Source organism: Struthio camelus, chromosome 21, assembly GCF_040807025.1.
Source record: "Struthio camelus isolate bStrCam1 chromosome 21, bStrCam1.hap1, whole genome shotgun sequence".
In the NCBI taxonomy this organism is placed as follows: domain Eukaryota; kingdom Metazoa; phylum Chordata; class Aves; order Struthioniformes; family Struthionidae; genus Struthio; species Struthio camelus.
Genome location: NC_090962.1, coordinates 7,315,796 through 7,334,391, shown reverse-complemented (window position 1 = coordinate 7,334,391; position 18,596 = coordinate 7,315,796). Strand labels below are relative to the sequence as shown.

Sequence of the window (18,596 nt, the reverse complement as noted above, 5' to 3'; positions counted from 1 at the left end):
ATGAAAGTCTGTAATAAGTCAGAGGGCAGCCGGGACACTTAAATCTGTCACCATGCTGCAATCTCTGGCAACTTTGGAACTTCATGGGATATTAGGGGGATAATTTGGATCCTCCTCTTTCAAGAGATGAGTCAACATTTTTGTGTGGCCTTACATTATGTATGTGAGTATATAGAAAAAATACATATGTACAGATACATTAAGTGTCTATGTAGTGGGCTTCAAATTGATAGTATATTTGATAATATTCCCATCTTAGTTATTTACATGGAAGTTGAAGGTTTTTTACAGAAATAGAGCCTTGCCCTTGGAAATGGCTTTTACCTTCCCTTATTCACAAATGGTTAGATTTAAAGTCCATCAAATCTTTGATTTCCATAGGCTTTAAATAGCTAGGATTTTGTGCCAGCTTTTCTCTTTGAGTCACTGTGCTGTTGGTTTCTAATTTCTGAAAAAGCATTTGGTGTATAGGATAGAGGAATACATAAAACCAGCCCTTGCCATGTTCTAAAACATTTGATTTACGTTTGTTCTGGTGGTTACAAAAGTGCCAGGGGTTGCAGGTGTAAACTAAACCTCATTGGAATCTGTTGGAAGTCTTTTCTTTGACTTGCACCTTCTGTATCTTCGCTAACATTATTCGTCAACTGTCTGTCTTTGTGTATTCAAATTGTTCCAGAGTGTTTTCTCACGTAAGGTAAGCAGTCAAAAAAAGCAGTTAGTGTACATCACTTCATGTTAGTCTTTATGTAGCTTTTAAAAATGTCAACCCGGAAGCCTTCCATCAAGCAGGTGTCAGGAAATGGGAGAACCCGAAGGATGCTGCTTTTACCCTATTTGCATTTCAAGTGGCCTTTCCTGACTCACAGGCACACGACACTTTCAATGTAAAGTCAGACTTGAGCATATATAAAACAGGAAAAGAATTCACTGGTTGAAAAGTGAAATGTGTCCTTTAGGAAGAAACTGGTAATTCTTAACTCTTCATTAATATTGACATAAGTTCGTAAGTGTTCACATTATGCAACTGTTTTTAAGAGAAACAACTGCAAATCAAATCAGGTTCCTTATACCTCTCTACTCCTGACTGTAAAACATAATATGCACAGATCTGTCTGAGCAACACTAGCTGTCAGATGTAAAGGAGAGATATTAAATCAGAAAATTAAATCAGCGGTTGAACTTGGAGCTTTTAAACTGGAATAGTAAATGATGTTTTTCAGTCGTTTTTAGAGATGTGGCTAAATCTTCAACTGATGCAACTGAGCATAGCTTCACTAAAATTAATGTATACCAGTGTCCACAAATCAAAGTTCCAGTCTGAGTCAGAGGCAAGCTAAAATATTTTTATGATCTGATATTTGGGTGCCTTGAGTCAGTGTAGTCTGCTTTTTTCAAAAAGGAATATCAGAATAAATATGCTTGCAGGCAATAACGAAGAGCTACAACAGGAGTCTGTCCTGTCCTGCCAGACCTTATTCTAGACACATAATGCACTTTTCAATTTTGTATTAAATGAGTAGAGATTCCTCTAAATGTGTACGAATTCCTCTGCGGTGTCAGTATATCTGAGATAGTTCTTAGGCCTCTAGTAATTGCAGGAAGAGCACCCTCTGCTCTTAACTTCTCCCTTTGATTGTATTTTGTTGCTAAGGCCTTCCTTGCCTTCTCCTCTTACAGCAGGCAAAAAGGGGACCTTTTAACGCGCTCTGAAAGTAGTCAGTCAGGCTTAGCTCCTCTCAGGTGCTATTCTATGGTCACAAGGCCTTCAATCACAAGTCTGCTACATGTTTTTTGAGAGTTTCAATCTGAGCACAGATAAATGTGTTGCCCCTGGAAAGTAGAGTAGTCTAGGTAGTGAGAAGGAGCAGCTCTGAAGTAGCCAGGTCCCAACCTAGCCAGGAAGCCCAGAGTTAGTTTTTAAGGGCAAAGTAGTAAGCATCCACAAGTGCGATAGTTTCATTTTTAGCTATATGCATGACTACTTTGTACAAGTTGTTTTTCTTGTATAATGCCATTTCAATCTGTCCTGAAAAGACTCAGTATTTTCAGATGAGTTGGGAGAGGGAAAGAGAAGAGGGCGGGATATGCCCAATAGTTTTATGCAGCGGTAAGTTGAGCTGTATAAGATGTCAAGACTTCTCTAAAATGTTTCAAAGTCTACGATGTCACCGTGGAGTGACTTTCTTATGTCAAAATTGAAATTTTCTTGTTTATGCAGTAAGGCTCTTCATTAGAAGCAGATGCGTTTGGGCCTTGTAACACCAAAGCATAAATTGCAGCCTCTTTGAATTAAGAGCAGCTCCACTGCCTACTGGAGAAAAAAAAAAATACTGGCATGAACAGGGGAGTAGGGGACATGCTCTGTAGACAGTCTACCCTACCTTTCTAAGAAAGATATGTAGGTTGTCTTGTCACTCAAAGTCCCTTTTAGCAGACTGGGGAAAAACACTCCTCAGCTGCCTTCTTGGTAAAGCTTTCTCCTGAAAGTAAAGTTGTCTGGGGGTGGTGTCCTGCAAAGACAAGTGTCATTGAATGCAACAGGATATATACGGTAAGAGCTGATTGTAGGGAGGGGGCATGTGACCAAGGATGCACTGTTATTGTGATTTAGCACTAAGTACTTGATCCGGCAAAAGTCTTTCCAAAATTTGCCGGCAGTTGGCTCTACGTGACATACAATGGAGTGACTCAGAATTAAATATGGAATGCCCACTCTTTACTACTTTTAAACCTGTGGATGACCACCATATATTTAACCAAAAATTATAAGGTTGACATAGATTTTCTTAGGTCAGGAGTGTTCATTTAACTAGGACAGTTAAATAAGGAAAGGAACAGAGCAGTGGAACCAAAAAGAACTTAAAAAATACTGTGTACTCAGTCTCATCGTGCTGGTTATGTACAGAATAGTTCTATATGAGTTCATCTTTTTAGTAGTTTAAAAGCCTTTCACTGCTTTGCAGTGAGTTTATACTGATAAAGCAAATGTCTGTCGTTAGGAATTTGTTTCTTATTTTTTGCTATTCGTTGTATTTGCTAAGTGCTGAAAATGCACCAAGAAAACATTTTAATTGTAATGTTGTGGCTGAAACCACACCTGTCAGGAATTTGAGCAGAACCCAGCACGAAGTCCCTGTGCTGCTTGAAGTCATATTGTTGTCCTAGCAGCCGCGATGTCTGTCGGGGAGTCTCCTGCATGGGGCAGGATTTGCCTGGGTTTACGAGGGGGAGCATGGACTAAGGCAGAAATAGTATATGGGTGCAACTGGTTTCATTTATAAATAAATAAGTATTTGTCTCTTTAACAAATAAGGTTGCATGTCTTGTAGAAGAGATGAGATGCACATGCGTGAGCGCATGAGAAATACTCCACCCACTAAGGTCCGTGGCAAAACTCTAACTTCAGCCTCTGTTCTTGGGGAGGAATCCCATATGAAAAAAGCTGGTTTCTTTTCCTTCCTGTATACAAAACATGTTCTGAAAAATAAGCAGCTTCATGGAGAAAGTCAAAGATGAACAGAAGCTGATGGAAAGGAAATTGTTGCATGTAAAATGTGTTTCAAGTAAGCATGAGGGGGCAGAAAAGCAGGCTGCATGTAGGGATGAAGATACTTGTGCATGTGGGACAGGAAGGAGTACAGATGTGCTTTGCAGTGGCTTTTCCCGATTCTGGGGCACACTTCATATAACGGATTTATTTGCAGATAGTGCTATAAACGAATGAGCAGAAAGAGAGCATCTGAATAGTACTCTGTGGCCACCAGAGGGAGCAGGATGTTCACCAATATGGGCTTGTTTAAAATGCACTCATTGCAGGGCTGCATTCCACCACTTCCCCGGTCCCGGTGAGGAAGCTGAGTAGACAAATATTCTCCAGGCAAGTAAGGTTTTGGGCTGTGATTTCTTTGCCACATCTTCAAGCAGTAGTGTTTTTTTTCCACCCTGGGTACATGTCCAAATTGGTATGAAAATATATACTTCAGTGAAGGGTTCAGTGAAAGACAGACATAGTGACCTTCCAGCAGTGGAAACCATTGGTTTTCTTGAAATGACAGCTGTTGCAGTGACCCCAGCTCACCTTCTGGCTGGCAACCAAATTCAACACTTAGCAGCGATTGGAATTTTTTTAAGGAGCAAAGCATACCTCAAATCAAAAACCAAACACAACACTGAAATGAAAAAAAATCATGGATGTTTTAGTTATTTTGCAAAGTCTGGATTCTCATTCACATATTGCTCCCCTGATATGTAGTTGAATAGTATATTATAAAGTTCTCTTAAAATGAAGCACACTACCACTTAAGGGATTGGTCTGTGCTGTGACGGTTAACACATTGTCTAGGAGAAATATTAGACTAAAAGCATGGCTTTAAAGATATTTTTGCCAAATAATTCCTGCTTACAGTATTCATTCACACTTTCAGCAAAATAATTCAATAGATAAAATAGCAAAGGAAATGATAGCAACAAAGACCCCTAAACAAATGTAATGAATGTTCATCATAGCTAAAATGATTAGATTCAGGGTTTGATTCAGAACTACATTGCAAAACATGATTTATGTCTGGATAAAATGAAATGACGACTTGAGAAGATGCAGTGAATGATGGAGACCCAGTCTGAATGTAGAGGGTGGACCTAAAGGAATGCTGTTAAACTGGAATTCACAAAGCGAGACCTTATCTTTACATTACTCAAATCATTGGCTACGATCGCTTTCTGTGATACTAGCTTGTCTGTAATAACTCAAGGGAAAGAAAGGAAGGCAGTTCAAATACCTTCAGACTTGTCTATCCAAGGGGTAAATTAATCCAGGCTTAAAATTAGGGAATAAATGTTTTATTCTTTGCTTTGTATTTGCAAGACCTGTTTGACATTAAACCAATTTTGGGCACAAAAGTGACCTGGATAGTTGCTCTCCTGGAGACCTGCTCACCACTTTAATAGCCCCAAGTCGCCTGGGTTTGTCTTGAGATTTCATTATTTCATTGTTAAAATGTAAATATTTAAAAGCTGCTGCTTTTTAAATGGAAATGCTGCAGGCTTTTGAGGTGAATATCATCTAACTTTAAACCTCCATCCTGTTGTTTGTTCCGTGTTAAACAGTGAGAAACCAAGGCACAGAGTGAAGTGACTTTTCCAAGGATACAGTAGACCAGGAGTGGAGATAGGAAATGCAAATTCTCAATCCAGTGCCAGTAATATCTCTATTTTATAAATTGTCTCATTAAATATGAGTAGTGGTCTACTGCGTAGTTAATCTCTTCTCAGTTTCACTGCACTGAATTAGAGTATCGTGATTCATATGTTTGTAGGCGTAGGCAGATGTACACCAAGTGCAACACAAAGAATATTAACAATTTTAATTGCCTGCAAGCAGTCCTGAATGTACAGCCTCTTTCAGAGCAAAGAGGAAATTGCTCTTCAGAATGAGGACCCTTTGCAAATTATTGGGAAGATGATTGCTGTTAAAATAATAAGGGATTTAGAGCTGTCTTATGCCCTGTGTATCCGATAAGACTTAAAGCAGTTTTAGTCTTTCCCTCACTAATGACTCAGTGCTTTTGTTTCCCTCACATCATGAATGTGAGTGAAAGCAAAATACTTTTTTTTAACATGGTTATTTTACTTCAGGTTATGTATAGTTCAAACTCCGTGGATACTTTACTAACATGTAAAATACTTTTATTTGCACAGTTTTATGCAAAATAATCTTCCAGAAGTTTCATCAGGAGTTGTGGGCTGTATTCTTAGGCTCAGCAATTGTGACCCTGCATCATTACTACTTATACTTTTAAATCAAGTTCTAAGTTGCTTTCATATCCCATAGCTTTTGAGAACAATGAGACTTACAAAGGTCATCTCAAAAAAAAAAAAAAAAATCTCAATTAGGCACCTGCAGAATTTCCAGATTTAGCATCCAAAAATGCAATTGATTCCTTCTGCTTTTTGCCCTCGGTCTCTTAAGAAGGTAATGATTAAGATGTGCTACAAGTCAGCAGGCAGTGCCGAACAATGCTTTTTAAAAGGAATATGGTACTACTCTGTCAAAGAACGGTGAGATGTCTGTTCTACTGAATGATGCCCAGTAGCCATGCCATCAGTGACAATATTTCAGTATACTAAATTATCTGAAAAATGACAAGTCTTAAAAAAAAAAAAAAAAAAAGCAAGCTAAAACTCAGGCCTTTCTTGAACACTTGCATTGGCTTATCTTTTGTAGGTTGAGTGATTTTGTTTTTTTCCTGTTTTCAAGAGCATCAGAAGCGCATCTAGAATGACTTTTTTCCTTTACTCCAAAAGTAGAGTTATTTAAACACTTCAGTGGTACAGCTTGTAACTGTTTTCATTTGACCATCCCACAGAATAGCATGCAATACCTGGTAGCTCTTATGAGGTCTTCCAGTTGATGTTGGAGGCCCAAATATTTTTAAAGCAATTAGTTATTTTGGGTGCCTACGTCTGGAAAGTCCCTGAGATGCTTTGAACTGAGCCTGCATTCTACAGGATGCTACTCAAAATGATTAACTGCATTGGTTGCTTAAACGGATGTGTAAAGTGGAGTCCCAAGATGGCACTTATGTCTATTAAAGCCTCCAAATAAGGATCCACTGTCACCTGTTTGCTACTATCCTATTTCATCAAACAGTGCAAGCTGATTTAGGTGCAGCCAGTATCTGGAAGGGTGGCCTCCTGATAGCCCTTAGGAAAAATAGTGCTTATTTTGCAGCAGAATATTCTGTTCCATTAGAAACAATTTATCATGTTATGCTCATGAACACAGGTGCTGGAGATGCTGTTTCCCAAAGGTGGGACTCGTACTAGTTTCAGAGAGGAGAGCAGAAACAGTAGGGTTAAAGGAGGATAATGATGGAGAAAGCATAGTTAGATTGCGGAGAGAAAGCGATTAGCAAATTCCATTTGGAAGACATGGCAAGTCTCCGAGGTGGAATAGTAGCCTGAGGAGACTAACATGCAACTCTTCTTGTAGCTTTGGAGGAAATAAATCTCCCTTTTGGGGACCCAAAAATATCAATATAATCAATAAAATATAACAAGAAGTCATTTTAAACTAAGTGCTCCTCCCTCCCACCATCATCAAAAACTGTCTTTGCTAGTAGTTCCAAACATACTTCTAAGTTATGGCTTCTTGGAGGGTAACTTGTAAGGAGGACTGCCCAGCTGACTTATCAATGCCTTGATGCTTTTTCCATGCCTTTCTCCGTGGTATTCACATAAATGTTTGACACTGATACGGCACTGTTTCTGGTAGTTTTGAATAACTGGACTGCTTGTGCACCTACTGAGAAGTTAATTGCAAGTCATCTTCCTCTTTTCAACACAAAACTGCATTGAAAAAGAAAAAGTAGGAAGCTAGACTTAACACATGTAGGAGAAGCAATTCATGTAAGTGATCATATCAAAAAATAAATCAAAGGCTCATTATCTGCTTAGATGGTATGAAAATTCTGAACTTTAGTTTTGGGAACTGACATTTTGGAAAACTCAATGTGTTATCATACTGAGAAAAAATATGTAGAAAATAAAAAAAAAATCAATTTCTGGTTAAAAACTGAAAAACACTGTTAATCTGTTTCTTGTTATCAGCTGAGATTTTTTTTTAATTTTTTCATTTTATTTTAATTGTTAGAAAATGTTTTATTGGGCATATTTGACTCATCTGTTTTAATTTACAGCTGTTCCATGATCCCTAAAAATATCTTTTTGCTTATAGCACAGCCCGCAAAAATGGAGAATATAATACATTCCACATGTTACCACATGAAAAATGTTTTTACCATATTCATCTTCTGGCATTTGCTTCCCGAAAAATTTATAAGAGCTGTAAACAAATCTCCTTTTTCTGCTGGGTGCCATTCAAATCTAAGAGATTTAAGAAACCTCCTTGTGTGAGATTTGGTTTACTTTTGACAGTGCCTGCAAAAAATTCGGCACAGAACAGCCCCAGAGATACACCTGTGGTAGCTGGCAACTACGCTCTGGCTCCTGCTGGCCGCTAACTTCACTAATTTTCCTCAGGGAGGAAATTTTGAGCTTCACCTTCTTTTGCTGATGTTTCTCAACTTTAAAATCTCTGAAGAGTGACAGCCACTCCTCCTCACAAATTCTAAAAGAATGAATAAGCGGATGTATAAAGGAGTTCATCCGAACACTAATTAAGATGGTGTATGCAGGGTAGATAATGCCATCTGACAGAAAACACTGGGTTGCACTTGCACAGTAGCTCTCTGTCGCAGTGTAGTGCAACTACTGAATGCTAGAGCTGTGCAACCAAACACTAATGCAGTTCCACCTCCCAAAATGAAGAGTACTACCAAAGCTGTAGTATGGAAAACTATATACCACTGCAGTATCAGCCTGTAGGCTAAAAGAAGTTGGTGTTAAACATTAGAGCAGCAGCACTAACGATTACTAACACACTAGTTCAACATGTAAGCGTAATAAACTTCTAGAGGTTATGTCACTGAGTACCAGAGGAGTACCCCCAAATCCTAGTTGCTGAGATAAGTAATTTCTGAACCAATTATGAAAGCTAGTCATTGTAATAATTAGCATTGGTTATCAACGTATTTTTAAAAAACAAAGCTAGAGGCAGTTTTACAAGGCCCCAGGTATTTCCCTTTTGGGGATAGCTGCACTCATTGATTTAATTTCACCTGACATTTCACCCATCTTATTAAAAAGGCGAGCGAGATGTCAGAAGACATTAAGTCAGACCATGCTGCGTTCCCTAAGGGGCACTATACTTTCGTATGGCCAGAGGAACTTGTAAGAGGATAGAAGGATCGTTTTAGAGTGAAGACGTGTGAATGACCAGCATCACTTATCATGAACGGGACTGTAGATGCTTCAGTTATACCAACACGTTGATCACTAAACTGAATTTGCAAGTTATTCTGCAAACATTCTTTGCATTCTGCAAAACGTACAGGCCTTTGTAGCATTTATTTCTTACTTAAAAGGTGAAGAAAAGTCCTTTGCCTCGGAGGGGATTTTCAGTCCCATTGGCTCAAGAATCTTTGTCACTGTTTTGTTTGATTTTGTTTATCGTGTGGGCATAAAAGAATTGGATTTCTTGCACTTACAAAGGCGGTGTAGTTTTTCTTAATGTAGCATTAAAAAGGTTGGGAGATGCGTTGATTAAAAAGAGCTCTACAAAGCGTTTAAGCCCGATTTTGAATTGTTTCCACCGGGTTGCCCGTTCTGGGCACCCATATTTGATTTGGAAAAAAGGAGGGAGGGGGGATGGTATGTATTTTTGTTCACGTGTAGACACACGCACACATGTATATCTGCGCACCCTTTTTCTGTCAGTTTATTTTTGTTTGAACATAATGCAAGTTTCTGATGTTCCTTTTCAGTTTGAAACTAGTGTTTCATTGTTCCTTGGCGGCGATGGATGTGTTTTCATGGAGTAATCACTTTACAGAAAGCTAGTTGGTCAGAAATAATCTGTAAGACACGGGATCGCATGCTTGTGGGGATGATGCACAGAATTTAATGAACATGCAATGCACTTGAAAGGGTAGTTTTCAAGCCCTATTTTGAAAGTACGGTCTGAGCTTTTAAGCACTTTAGTTATAATTTTGTAAAGCATCTTCATGGTGAAGGGCAACCTGGAGGTTTATAGTAATTATTTTCATTGTCACTCATCTGATGCTTGGAATTCCCACTGATACAAATGTGCTTTCTGTGTGTTTAAACCAGTGAAAAGTGTGCAGTAGTGGTCAGCGTGGGAGAAGGGGAGTAAGTACATCTGACTGTCTTGTTTTTTCCTATGTTGTAGGAAAAAAAAAATGAAGCCTTTTTTCCTCCTGTTGTGATTAGGTTGTTTCATGTCAAATAAACTAATTTAATATAGCCAAGGCATCTTGCAATGTCTCTGTTAATGAAATTTCTGTATTAAAGCAGACTGAGGAATTGTCAGAAGGACCTTGCCCTCCAACTGAGCTAGCTGTGCCTTTGTAAATGGAACTATTTTCTTGCTGGGCATGTAATTTGGCACAAAGTCTCAGAAGGACATTCAGCCCATTAAAATTACAATGTTAATAGTAACATCTTTACATCTTTTTTTTTTTTTTTTAACTCTCTGTTGTACCATGCTGATTTAAAGATCTGATGGGTTTTTGTACTCAAAAAAAAAAAAAAAAGAAAAATTTGTATAAACATTAACCATCAACTGTTTCAATTGTTGCAAAGCTATTTGTTAGAACAAAGAGAACTCTCCAAAGGGTTTCCTAGGTGGCACAGAATAGAAATAAACACAATGTATCTCCTACTAGAACAGCAGAGATTTGCTTCCCAGATATTCCAGAATCATTTCTGTTTTCCTTCCTCTAAGACCTTGTTTTCTGCTTCTGTTTGCCGGAACATATACCATTTGTCATACTTTATTACCCTCTGCTCAGCCAGATTGCTCAGTGGCACATTGAGCCTCTGAATGCTTTGATAAAGTATTTAGTAGTTGTTCTCTGTAGAAGAATTTAAGAAGAATAACTGTAGAGCACACGATTTATACTTGGTGGAGATTCCCCAGAGTCATTTGTTTCTCGTATTGTGAGCAAATGCTATATTTATAATGGCATTTATGGGTTAAAAATCACATTCTACTTAACTTTTCACAAGAGCAGGATTAAACTTTGTCGGATGGGGCTTTGAGAATTTGCTCAGACTTTTTTCTGTTTAGTTTCAGTGCTTGAAACATAGGAGCAGGTCGAAACGGGTTTCAGATATGAAGGTTGCATTCAACCCAAATTGCTGCTCTCGAGTCAGTGAGTTTCACAAATTTTCCTTTAAAAATCTTACGCTGGATTTCTGTTTAGAAACTCTTGAGCTTCCAGAGAGTCTCAGGTCTCTGGTCTCTCCTAGGTTTTTTCCGATCTTTCAGCCTCATTGGTAAATCTGACTGGATATATGGCGTTCGCAAAGAAACCTGAAACCAGCTTCACATGTGATTTTGTAACGCATAACAACAGCCATTCTGGCTCATACCAAAGATCTGTCTGGCTCTAGATCTGTCTCAGTCTTAGCTGGCAGAGGAGATACCATGATGAGGAGGGTGGGTTTCCTGTAACGAGGATCCTGTCTTTTATTCTGGGTGAGTTAACCCATCAGTTTCCCCAGGCCTGGGAAATCTCAGAGCAGTGAATACACGCAGCCACATCTCTGCTCAACGGCTTAGGAGTAGTGGGAGAATTTTCCCTCTTAGTTGCCTTTAATTTGCTCTGAAGCTGTACTAATACTGGCTCAGGATATAAACCGTGTAGAGGGCAAGCAGTTGACTGCGTTGCACTGGTTGGTTTACAAACTGCTTCCTGGGGGGAGAAAGGAAACATGGTTTACAGTCTTCCTTCTCTTATGAACGATTGTACTGATTGTAAATGGTCTGCTAATAGGATAGTGACCACGTGTCTGTGTAACCCACAGTCTCTCTAGAGCAGATGATAGAAGTGTTTTGATGGGGTTTGGCTGGACTCATTTGCCTGCTGAACTGCAGTGTCTAAAGTTCTCAAATTCAATCATTGCTGCTGTCACATTGATTAATTTGGATGCAATTTCCCTGCCAGTGGCACAGCAGCAGCAGTGAAGGACTGGGCAGGTGTAATACAAGCTTCAGTTCACGTCACGGTTTCTGCCATTTCCTCGTAAGTCATAAGAGACAAAGGAAGATTGCCTCTTTCTCTCTTTTGCTCTTCCAGTCTTTCTTAGATGCAAGATCAAAGGGAAAAGTGCCCAAAGGTACCCCTTGGCTGTATTCCTAAAAACATGTCTGGTCATAGCAAGGGAAGATATTTCTCAGAAGAATAGTGTGCCAAAGCCAAAATGTTAAATATCTAAAGAAAACGGGATTTCTGTTCAGAGAAGCTACTGTTAAGCACTTGACTTCAGTGTTTGATTAATTGGTTCGGCTGATGTTAGCCATTCAAATCTGAACGTTGGTTCCCATGACACATTGCTGACATATGATAATGAAGAGGAAAACCCTTTGCGGTCATTAAGTGTACCTGGTACAGCAGCCTGGGACATGAGATGTACCTTAACTTATCGAAGCATATGCCTGGAATAATAACTTCCTTCACAGAAAAATATGCTGAATTAACTGTTCACAAGTATGAATGAGGATGGACAATTTTCAGTATCAGTATCTTGTAAGTGATGATTTCTTGGATGAGATACTGAGTCCTTCATGTATGTCTGCACTAACTGCTTTTTCTTTTTCTTCCATTACTCAAATTGTTTCGGGAGGTTTGGGGCACTTTAAAGTGGAGGGCTAAAAGTTTCTAAAGGAAAGATGAAACCCCTGCCATTCTTCTCCAAAACTATGTATTCCTGCACTAAGCAATGAAATGAATGTGGTGTTTGTTACTTTGCTACAGATTACCATGGATACAGTAGGTACTGGCAGCAATCTGAAATTCTGGGACCAGTGTGGCACATCACTCCCTATTTTATTTTAGAGGCTACTTCCGGTGGTATCTTGAGTGGAAAGCTGACTTGTAGCCAGATCCTTATGTTGTCTTAATCCAAAGACTGTTACTATTGAGTGAGAGGGGAATGGAGGGAAAGATGAATTCTTTTTGCTTCCTCATCCTCTGCAAAAGGATTTGGCATATAAAAACTCCATGCTTATTTTGTAGGGTTATATGAGCTAGCCTGTTTTTTCATGTGCTTTTTATGAGATGTAATTGCATTATAACCTTGCCTGGTAGCTTCTGTCAGGTTCAGGACTCCAGTGTGCTAGATGATGTAAAAGGGGATAAAGTAAGGATGTTCCCTGATTCTGAAAGTTCATTGCACATTACTTTGACTAGGAAGTTGTTTCCCTATTTGTTTTACAAGCACGTTTTTAAGCCCGTCTTGCCCCTCTTGCCTTGGGGAATCCTGGAAGCAAGAATGATAGCTAAATGGGCTGGTAGTTGAGATTCCATCCATTTGGAGGGAAGTATCCTTGTCTTTTGTTTGGCATCAGTTTCTAATTGGGAAGTTTGTGCTCTTTTAAAATTATAAGAGCTAAAATTTAGTACTGCAAATATATTTTGGATGATAAGAGATAAAGCGATGAGGGCTTTGCTAGGGAGTACTGAAGGAGCATATGTTATAAACAAGTCTTTATTTCCGAGAATACTCACCGATGGAGCAATTCTGTATTTTAGCTTATTGTCACTGGAGGCCAAAGACAAAGTTCTGAAGTTGTGCATTATCTGCTGTGATGTGCTTTAACATTTCCCCCTGAAGTTCCACTTTTAAAAAATGATTTTCCATCTATGGTCTAGTATCCCAGTTACTGCAACATACAGTAGCCAAAAGGTATTACAGAGCTATGCACATGGAGTGAAATTCAAACTTCAGAGGAGCTGCAACACGCAGTAGGTTTGCAGCTTGTCTCCTCTGGCTTAGAGACAGTGTGGCGATCAGGGAACTTTCCTTATTCGTTGCATTAGCTTCCCTTCCCAGGGCTGATTTGCGCATTCGTTAGGCTTGCTCTGTGACAGCACTGCTGTCTTAGTATACACTCCTCTAAAAGTAGCCCCTGAGAAAGGAAAACCAACTAGATCATATCTCTTATTTTTCTGCATGGAATAATTAGCGTTCTTTAGGAAGAGGAAAAAATGAGGCTCAGAGTATGGGTAAACGGTAGGAGTACGGTAAAACTTGCTAATAGCTTATCATAAGACAACAGAGTAGTTACAGAAAGGCCAGTGTCCTATAGAGCACAAGAGGGTGCTATGCACTCAGCAGATAGACTAGACCCTTTATATAGTAACACAGGTTACTCTATCTTCGTGATGCGAATAAAAGATTAAACAAGGAAAGCTTTAATATCTTACTAGATAGCAAGCTTTGCAGAATCTCCTTTCAGCTATACAGAATTGCCTGAGTTGTCTGGAAAGGGAATGATGCTTCAAAAAGATTAAAGAGAATTTCTATTCTATGAGAGAAACAGTTGAGGTATATAGAATGTATATATGTGTGTGTGTACACATATATATATATATATATGTATGTCTGTGTGTATATATAGCCAAGGAATGAATAGACCAGAGAAAACTGAAATGGGAAGTGTTATACAGAGAAAGAGAGGTCATGATGAAACTCTCAGAAATCAAAGACAGCACAAGAAAGGTGTCAGACAATGGCAGGCGGCCTGTGATGGCAAGCACTCCAGCTGGTCTTGTGTAGCTGGAGATCAACACTGTTATGCATTGTAAGTGAAACAGTGGTGTTTGGCTGGATGCTCTGGGAGCGGGGCCAATGTTTGACAAACCTAGAGGATGCCTAGCCCAGGAGATCCAGAGCTTGATAGTAATCGCTAGTTTTCTGCCTATCCACACACATCCACATCTCAAGAAATCACAGATTCTGTGGAGAAACTGCAAACTGCATTTATGAGTATGCAAAATAAGCTAAGAGGATGCTCTGTTGTTAGCAGCACCTGCCCTACTGGGTAGTGAATATACCTGAGCAACAGGAAGGTTTGTTCTGTTTTTCACAGGAGGAGCAATAGTTAGAGCTGGAATTTAGGAAAGCTGAGTCCCGTTCTTGCCTCTGCCGCTACCATGCACTTGGATCTTTCACGAATTGTGGTTTATTGTCTGTAGTCTCCCATCTGCGAAATAGGCATAATAATATAAGAGTTACTTGATGATGCTCATCTATTTAATGAATCCCAACCAGATGAGATATTTTGGCTTGTTCATTCAGAGACAATCTAATAAGTTACCACTTCCTCCGTAATTTAAAAGTAAATATTTTAAATCATCATCGCAGTAGTTTAACCGGACGTTTTTTTTACTCTAGTGATCTGTAGAGGCAGCTGCGCCCATTTATTTGTGGGTGATGTTTTAAGGGTAGTTCAAGGTAATTCAAGACATGAAAGACGCTTGAAGCCAGGATATTTATGGGAGGGAGCTATATGCTGGTTCAAGGTGGTTTGCTCAAAAGGCCTATGAATTAGAGTCGCAAGGTGTGTTAGAGAGGCGTTCAAAGACATAAACCTTCCTGGCATGTTGTTCTCCTAGCGGCTCTGTGGCTCTTTCCTTATGGTCCACAGTTTTTTTTAAAACTAAGTCCCGTGCTGACTAAGGTGACCTTGTGCCTGCTGGAAAACGTTCCCCAGGCAGGGCTTTCTCAGGCAGTTGTGTGTGTGAACTTACACATATCCTGTACAGCCCGGTTGCACGTGTTATCTTGGCTTCTTCCACATTTGTGATGACTGTTCCCTCTTTGTGCTTGCCTTGATCTTCTCTAGGATCCCTTTTGCCAACTAGATTTCATCCCGTACCCTACACTGGGCTGGCACTCGCAGCTCCTGTTGTGCACCTTTGGCACCACAATCTTCGAAGTGCTGAGGCTAACAAGAAAGGGTGTAGGTGGAAACAAACTTGTGCACACCTATGAAGGGGCATGTTCCCTCTGTTTGTAGCATTGTGAAACATAACCCAAAGCAAAATTCTTCTGCAGTGTAATGTAGGTGGAATGAGAAAACCGGTGTTATGGTGGCGTTTGACTCTAACTCTCTTACATCTGTAATAGTGCTAAATAACCTAATGGCACAGCAGCACCTGGCATACGGAAAAGGGTCCTTATTGAACAAAAATAAGTGGGGGAGGGAAGGGGGATCCTGTTTCTACAAAATAGGGTCACATCTTTACTGAAGGAGAGGCTGATACTGCTTTCAGTATTCAAATTTAACTCCAGGTATCTTGGGAGGATAGGCTGTCTTAGAAGGAAGTTTCCGTACCCTGTCCTAGATGAAAGAAAGTCTGAATTCAGTTACAAAATATGACCCTAAATCGAGATTACTGGCCTCTCTTTGACCGAAGAATAAGTTTTCCAAAGGTATTTGAGTTTCTGGGGTCTAATCCTTCAGGAGTTAGGTACGCAAATACTATTTGTATCTTCAGAAAATCTTCCCTTATGGTCCATATATGGATATGTGGCCCGAGTGCTGGAGTCCCATTTCTGTCTGTTTACAGGATGTGCACAAAGAGGAGGGACATAGTTAAAAGTTAAGCTTGCAGCTGGCAGAGGATATCTTTCTGGGTGTAGTTTTGGGGATGTGTCACAAACACAGATGCTGTGTTGCGAAATCATCTCTGCTGTGCCAAGGGAGGCAGGCAGATTGATTGTCAAATATTTCAACCCCCTGAAAATGAAGTAAATGTATTCCACTTTAACTAACTGAAGATCTGACCCACAGTTCATGCTTTCACCTGGCACTGCGGACATTACCAGTGCCATATTGGAAAGTAGCTGTTTCGGTCATTAAAACCACTCACCTTTGATACCATATTCCTTGTTGCTACAGTAGGTTACATTCTTGATTAAGAGATAGTAAGTGTCATATTTAAATAGTGTGAACATGCATGTCACTAAAAGCTGAGAAGGCATCCAGAAACGGCACAGGTCAGTGCTCCTTGTCTTTAGTCCCCCCCCCCCCCCCCCCCGCCCCCTTGCTGCTCTTCTGCTCCCCGTTTTAAAATGAAGGAGAGAAGAGTTCTTAGCGCTTAACCAGTTCCCTGCCCCTGACCTGCTTTCCTGTAGGGCAGCGATCGCTTTGTAGGTACATGCCAGGGCATGAGAAGAAACAAAATAATTGATTTCATCAGGGTTCATTACCTGAAGGGCTTTTGAAGCATGAGCTGTTGCTGTCAGAGTGGCAGGATCAGGTGTGATTTCCGATTTGCTGGAAAATACAGCAAATGCGCAAACAGGCTCTCAGCTTTTTTTAGCTCACGAAACAAGGGAGTCCTTTGAAAGGCCCTCCGTTTGCCCAATCATCGCTCTTTCCCTTACGTTCTACAGCATTATAACTCTCTGACAGTGTAAATCCTTGCATTTGCCTCCCTCCCTCTTTCCTTCAGTCATCCTCTTCCCTCCCCCCTCTCCAGGCTGCTGCTATCGGATCTGTGATGATATGTGATCTCCTGGATACAACCACACACACACACAAGTACCAGGCACTGCTACTCAGCTGAGCAAAATGTCTTTCTCTTAGGAGTGGTGCTCATCACAGCTTTCGAATCCTTGACGATGTTGCCATGCTTTCCTTTCTGCCTTCTACCTTTTTCTGTCTTTGCCTGCCTGCTTTTCTTACCCGTGGGCCATTTTTGCCCTGCTGTCTGTAGCTGTATGGACTACCATACTATAGATTGCCGGGATCAAGGACTCCCAAGTGTTCCTAATCCATTTCCATTGGATGTACGGAAACTTCTTATAGCTGATAACAACATTCAGGCAATACCAGCTGATTTCTTTATATTTTATGGAGATCTAGTCTATTTGGACTTCAGGAATAACTCCCTCACCTCTTTAGAAGAGGGCACTTTTAGCAGTTCTACCAAACTGGTGTATTTAGACTTAAGCTACAATAATTTAACACAGCTTGATGCTGGGATATTCAAATCAGCAGAAAAACTGATAAAATTGAGCCTTGGGAACAATAACCTGGCGGATGTGGATGAGGCTGCTTTTGAGAACCTGGAACAGCTCCAAGTGTTAGAATTGAATGACAATAACTTACAAAGCCTAAATGTGGCTGCTCTAGAAGCACTTCCCTCCCTGCGGACTATACGCTTAGAGGGCAACCCCTGGGTCTGTGACTGTGACTTTGCCAATCTTTTCAGCTGGATACAGGAGAATGCATCTAAGCTCCAGAAAGGTAAAACTCAGTGGCTTACAGTGCAGTATGTATGTTTCTTTGTACGTGTGTCTCGGAGGGAAAGAGTCAATTGCTCAAATTGTCTGAGTGTGCTGCCTGCAGTGACCCAAACGGCGTTTTGGTCAAACTGTAATTACATGCTATGAACCCATGAGTCCGTTAAAATGATGTTGGTTTCTTTTTGGCAGCACTATCCTCCTCCTGGTTAAGAAACAAAATTTAAAAATCAAGCCCTAATAATTTTGATTTGCAGACTAAACTTAACGTAGGCAGTGAAAGGAGCTTTTTCAAACGCAGTGAGCCCAAAACTGATTCTCTTCCAGGCTTTGGTTTCTCTCTGGTAAATATATTTTCTACAATAAGCCCTTTGAACAGCTGAATATTCTGTGCCAGCTCTTTAAGAGAACTGATTTTTCTTCCATTTTATTCATCTTCTATAAAGCTGCACGGAAGAGTTAACTCCCCATTCCCTGTTTTGTCTGAATGTGGCTGTCAACCCTTTCCTAGAACTATTTTGTTGTGATAGTTTGTGCTTGAAACTCTTTTCCACAGCTTGTTTGTGGCTTTTTTTTTTTTTAATTGAAATAACATTGCTTCCAATTTTAGGAATCAATTAAAATGGCTCTGGAAAACCCCTGAATGCAGGACCTGTTATCTTGATATTTGGGTCGGTAATTTTCAGATGAGCTTTGAGAGAAAGTATTAAAATTGCCGTATGTGAGGAATACAGACTCCCGCTCCACATTTCCCACCTGACCCCTACGCCTCTCTTAATCCAGCTTTAGCTGGAGATCACCTCACAGTTCATGCCTCCCATAGCACTAGAGCATAAACTCATGCTATCGAGCCACCCAGCTGCTAGCAGAAGGCGAACTGCTTGGAGGTTTATAAGGGCTGCAGAGGATATAAA

General features: G+C 40.1%; 1 protein-coding gene across 8 annotated transcripts in view; it reads left to right on the top strand.

Moving 5' to 3' along the window:
• The window catches only part of LRRC38 (leucine rich repeat containing 38), a 149,245-nt gene that overhangs the window by 38,194 nt on the left and 92,455 nt on the right, over positions 1-18,596 (top strand). For 6 of the 8 annotated variants that reach the window (XR_011135828.1, XR_011135829.1, XR_011135831.1 and 3 more), the window contains exon 1: positions 16,878-17,686. The exons of the other annotated variants lie outside the window; for them this stretch is intronic. Coding sequence is in view for 1 of the 6 variants with exons in the window: in XM_009669989.2 (XP_009668284.1) it covers positions 17,059-17,686 (628 nt within the window). In the remaining 5 variants the exon portion in view is untranslated. Of the gene's footprint in view, positions 1-16,877; positions 17,687-18,596 lie in introns of those variants that run through there. 8 annotated transcript variants of the gene reach the window in all.